At 46.6% G+C, this 5,462-nt stretch overlaps 1 protein-coding gene across 1 annotated transcript; it reads left to right on the forward strand.

Annotated features, from left to right (window-relative positions):
• The first annotated feature begins 3,080 nt into the window (after window positions 1–3,080).
• LOC135977521 (uncharacterized) lies at window positions 3,081–5,141 on the forward strand. Its single transcript, XM_065578791.1, has 2 exons — window positions 3,081–4,008; window positions 4,554–5,141. Exons 1-2 carry the CDS (start codon window positions 3,468–3,470, stop codon window positions 5,021–5,023), a joined length of 1,011 nt encoding a protein of 336 aa, XP_065434863.1. The 5' UTR covers window positions 3,081–3,467; the 3' UTR covers window positions 5,024–5,141.
• The last annotated feature ends 321 nt before the right edge of the window (window positions 5,142–5,462 follow it).

The raw sequence follows: 5,462 nt of genomic DNA on the forward strand, positions 1-5,462 counted from the left end.
AATAATGCTCTTCAGTCAACGACAAAACTCCCACTGAGTTCAGTGGGAGCCGAGTCTGGCCCAAAATATACTGGCTATGCCGTGTGAGTGAGTTGGCATTGCCAGAGCAACTTTAACGTCTGGAATTTCCTGAATCACAGTACTTGATCTTACAATCCAAATCATAAGTATATTTAACTTTGTTATTTTATGGACTAGTTTTTTTATGGGAGGCAGTATAGCATCAATATAAAAGCAGTGCTTAATTTCACAAAATATAAATACAGTAGCTCTGTCTAGGGTGATCAAATGCCCCGATTTTATAGGGACAGTCCCGATATTCGGGGCTTTGTCTTATATAGGTGCCTACTACTCCTCACCCCGTCCCGATTTTTCACACTTGCTATCTGATCACCCTAGTTCTATCAGAGTGTAATAGTTTTGCCTTTGCCGTCAAAGTGAAGCCAGTACAGCTGGCTAAATTTTTGGTAGCACTGAAGATCTGGTACTGGTGGATTACTCATTTGGGACCATATTGTCCCATATGCCCTTCACACAGAGGACAAGAAGATAAGGTTTCCCTTATGGTGTTTCCCTTTATATTCTGCAAGGGGTGAGGGGAGGATTTTACCCAGCCAGAAGCAGTGCTCTACCTCTAAAATCAATAGATCCACTGTGATCTATGTAGAGGATGCAGTCCCAGCCACATGAATGGAAGGATGGTCCAGTGATTAGGGCTTTAGCCTGGAGTGTCAGAGACTCAGTTTCAGTTCCCGACTCCACTATGTGCTTCCTGTGTGACCTTGGACTCTCTGTATGGATCCTATCTGTAAAATGGGGATAATCATAATAATAATATCTTGCATCACAGGGGTGTTGTAAATATAACAATTAATGAGTGTTCAGGACTCAGATACTACACTGATGAGCACCATAGAATAGTCAATAAGAAAATTCTGTATTCACAGCAGGCTCTGAATGATGTGTGCTAAATAAGGCATGGGGTTACACATTGAACTATGTGGCTGAAACAAAATCTTGAATAGAATGCACAAGGGGACACCTTTAATACTGGCATTTCCTAGCTTGAGCCCTTAACTCAGTAACCTTAGCGTTTAAATTGCTTTAGTGTAACAAGTACCATGCAGAGGCATCATGCCTTCATACCAGATCCTGACCTGCTCTCTCCAGCCCCATCCTTGAAGGACATCTAGGAAGCCCATCATGATGACAAGCATTCTCCCAATGGCTGCTGGACCTACAGCCTCCCCCAAAGGCCTTTCCCATTGCAGGATAAAGACTCGCGGCTTTGCTAGTGTAATATACACACATTTTCAGCTTCCATTTCCTGCTCTCGGCTGTGCTGATCGAATCTGCCTTATGAAAAACAAGCTGTCGTGTTTTTGTTTTTGTACATCATCTCCAACAGCTGCCACATGGCCAGATGTTCATTATTGCTGTGTTTGGTGTGGTTGTTAAATGATTTTGAAGCAGACAGAATATAAATAGATTTTCAAAAGTGATGGAGATTGTTTGAGCCTGTAACTGCTCTCCACTAAGCACATACACAGTGCGTATTGGGCTTTCATTAGAGAGTCTTAGGGCAGAGAGAGATCCCAAGTGTCCTCTGTGCAGCACTGCCCATGAAAGAGGGGAGTGAAGGATGAAAGATCCTGGAGGAGCTTTAATTCAGAATGTTCTTGGAAGTAGGAGCCACCTTGAGCTGGATTGTGTGCCATGCCTCTTAGGAGGAGCAGCCGACGGGAGGAAAGAGAGTCCCCACTTCACTCTGGACCTGAGGGCTGGTGTGGCCCCCTGCATCAGTTTGAACAATCTCGGGCTGCTCTAGCTTATCTATATCTCTCATGAAACATCTCTCACTAGGAGTATTCACCCAATGAACATCTCTCACCCAGCAGTGTGCATTCAGCTATAGAAGAGTCATAGGAGGGGTGTGGTTTATGATGTTAGATGGATTTTGTTTCCGTAATTTCTTTAAGTGCTTTTCCCTCACTGTAGGAGCAAACACATTTTTTCACAGAATTGCAGTTCTATATAGTACCTTTCATCTTGAAGCATTTTTACAATCAAGTAAGCCTCACCACCCATATGAGGTGGGTAAACATCTGATGTAGTTTATTTATTTCCATTTTATAGATGATGAATAAGGTGAGGCTTAGAGATGTGTATGTTTTCTGATAACGTTTTTATTCTCATCTCTGCCACTGATTCTTTGTGTGCCCTTTGGCAAGCCACTGTGTTTCAGTGTACTCTTCTAAAATGGAAGACAGAACAATAACGGGTGTGATACGTGGCTAGTGTCTCTCATAGGGATAACAGATTCTGACTAACAATCCCAGGGTTAGGGGCCTAGCCTACAATTTAGGGAGACCTGAGCTCACTTCCCTTCTCCTCCACAGACTTCCTGGGCAACTTAGTCTGTGGCTTACGAAAATAGGAGTAATAGTACTTCCCTATCTCGTGGAGTGTTGTGAAAATATATTAATCTTTGTGAAGTGCTCAGATACTCTGGTTATGGGGACATAATTACCTAAGATATAAATAGACAGATAACCGTGTTTCATGATTAAAACAGGTATTGGTTTGCCATCTGATTTGCAACACAATGTGGGTCAGACTGAAATGCAACCCCTTCTCATAATGTTAAGTTTCTCTGGCTTATTCTGATTTCTGTTTTAAAGAGTGGAATTTTGAAGCAAAAATGTAGTCTATAATTTTCAGTAATTTTGTCCCTAGCCTAGCATCATGTAGCCATTTGTTATTCATTGGGATGATTGTGAATTTAGGAATTGTTTATGCAATTTTTTTTTCTGTTTTTGCCATTACAAATTTAGAAGGAATAGTTAGAGCCACCACAGGAGCATTCCATAGACCAGTATCTGAAAGGTCCCCTGCTTCTTTTCATCTATCAGCACTACACATAGAGATTCAAGCCAATAACCAGATACCAGTCTGAATACTTGGTCATCCTCTTGCCCTCCAAACACAACTATTATCCAAATATATCCAGTACAAATGGGTTTCAGCCTTCCACTGCTGCACAGCTTTACTACCAACTAAACTAATGGAGCAGATACATTGAGGCCTGGTCTACACTACGGGTTTAGGTCGACTTTAGCAGCGTTAAACCGAATTAAGCCTGGACACGTCCACACAACGAGGCCCTTTCTTTCGACTTAAAGGGCCCTTTAAACCGGTTTCTTTACACCACCTCCGACGAGGGGATTAGCGATAAAACCGGCCTTTGCGGGTCGGAATTGGGGTAGTGTGGACGGAATTCGATGTTATTGGCCTCCGGGAGCTATCCCACAGTGCTTCATTGTGACCGCTCTGGACAGCGCTCTCAACTCAGATGCACTGACCAGGTAGACAGGAAAAGACCCGCGAAGGTTTGAATTTCATTTCCTGTTTGCCCAGCGTGGAGAGCACAGGTGACCACGCAGAGCTCATCAGCACAGGTAACCGTCATGGAGTCCTCCCAGGATCGCAAAAGAGCTCCAGCATGGACCGAACGGGAGGTACGAGATCTGCTCGCCATATGGGGAGATGAAGCAGTGATAGCTGAACTCCGTAGCAGTAAAAGAAATGGAAAAGTATTAGAAAAGATCTCCAAGGCCATGAAGGACCGAGGCCATAACAGGGACACACAGCAGTGCCGCGTGAAAATTAAGGAGCTACGGCAAGCCTACCACAAAGCCAGAGAAGCAAACGGAAGGTCCGGAGCAGAGCCGCAAACTTGCCGCTACTACGCGGAGCTGCATGCGATCCTAGGGGGTGCAGCCACCACTACCCCAACCGTGTGCTATGACTCTCTCACTGGAGAAACACACAGGGAAGACGGTTCGGGGAACGAGGAAGATGACGATGGAGGTACTGTAGGTAGCTCACAGCAGCAAGGAAGCGGAGAAACCGTTTTCCCCAACAGCCAGGATATGTTTGTGACCCTGGACCTGGAACCAGTAACCCCCGAACTCACCCAAGACCCTCAGGGCACACAGGAGACCTCTGGTGAGTGTAACTTTGTAAATATTTGTAAACATTACAAAAAAAAAGCAAGCAAGTCTGTTAACGTGTATGGGGATGGAGCGGAAATCCTCCAGGGACATCTCCAGAAAGCTCTCCTGGTTGAAATGGGGTGATTTTATTAAGGGGGACATTCAGAGGCGCCCGTTCCTGCTTTTCTGACCAGAAATGTTCCCCGCTGTTAACCACGCGGTGGGGGGGAGGGGTGAAGTGATCATCCCAGAGAATCGTGTGTGTGTGTGTGGGGGGGGCTTTACTTGTGTTTGTGCCGCATGTTAACCAGGAAACCGCAGCCCCCTCCTTTTACATTGAAACCCCATTTTAAATGGACAACCCAATTCATCCTTGCTATGGGAAATGCACTGCTGTTTGCAACCTTTCCCGCATGCTAAGAAGGTTAAAATAGCCAAAACACTGTGGCCTACGATGGCTGCCTGCAAGCCGAAATATGCGACCTTGTAATGAAAGAGTGTACCCATTGTTCCCAAAAATGTGTCTTTTTTAACCACCTCTCCCTTCTCCTCCACCAGCTGCAAATGTTTCTCCTTCGCAGAGGCTCGTGAACATTAGAAAGAGAAAACGTAAGACGAGGGACGAGATGTTCACGGAGCTGCAGATGTCCTCCCACGCTGATAGAGCACAGCAGAATGCGTGGAGGCAGTCAATGTCGGAGATGAGAAAAGCCCAACATGAACGAGAGGAGAGGTGGCGGGCTGAAGACGATAGGTGGCGTCAGCTTGCAGACAGACGGCAAGAGGCAATGCTCCGTCTGCTGGAGCATCAAAGTGATATGCTCGAGCGTATGGTTGAGTTGCAGGAAAGGCAGCAGGAGCAGAGACCGCCGCTACAGCCCCTGTGTAACCAACAGCCCTCCTCCCCAAGTTCCATAGCCTCCTCACCCAGACGCCCAAGAACACGGTGGGGGGGCCTCCGTCCACCCAGTCACTCCACCCCAGATGATCGCCCAAGCATCAGAAGGCTGGGCTTCAATAAGAGTTAAAGTTTTAAAATGCAGTATGTCCTTTTCCATCCCTCCTCCCCCACCCATCCCAGCTACCTTGGCAATTATCCCCCTACCTCTGTAAGGAACTAATAAAGAATGCATGAATGTGAAAAAACAATGACTTTATTGCCTCTGCAAGCGGGAGGGGAGGGGAGGGTGGGGTGGGGTGGTTGGTTTACAGGGAAGTAGAGTGAACCGGGTCGGGGGGGGGGGGGGTTGGAGGGTTCATCAAGGAGAAACAAACAGAAGTTTCACACAGTAGCCTGGCCAGTCACAAAACTCGTTTTCAAAGCTTCTCTGATGCGCACCGCGCCCTGCTGTGCTCCTCTAACCGCCCTGGTGTCTGGCTGCGCGTAATCAGCGGCCAGGCGAGTTGCCTCAACCTCCCACCCCGCCATAAAGGTCTCCCCCTTACTCTCACAGATATTGTGGAGCG

Source organism: Chrysemys picta, unplaced genomic scaffold (genome assembly GCF_011386835.1).
Source record: "Chrysemys picta bellii isolate R12L10 unplaced genomic scaffold, ASM1138683v2 scaf2, whole genome shotgun sequence".
Classification (NCBI taxonomy): Eukaryota; Metazoa; Chordata; order Testudines; family Emydidae; genus Chrysemys; species Chrysemys picta.

Bases quoted from the DNA above. Each gene is read 5' to 3' on its own strand.
- LOC135977521 (XM_065578791.1), top strand. From the start codon at position 3,468: ATGGAGTCCTCCCAGGATCGCAAAAGAGCTCCAGCATGGACCGAACGG. The intron at 4,009-4,553 runs GTGAGTGTAACT...CTCCTCCACCAG, and splicing joins GGGCACACAGGAGACCTCTG to CTGCAAATGTTTCTCCTTCG.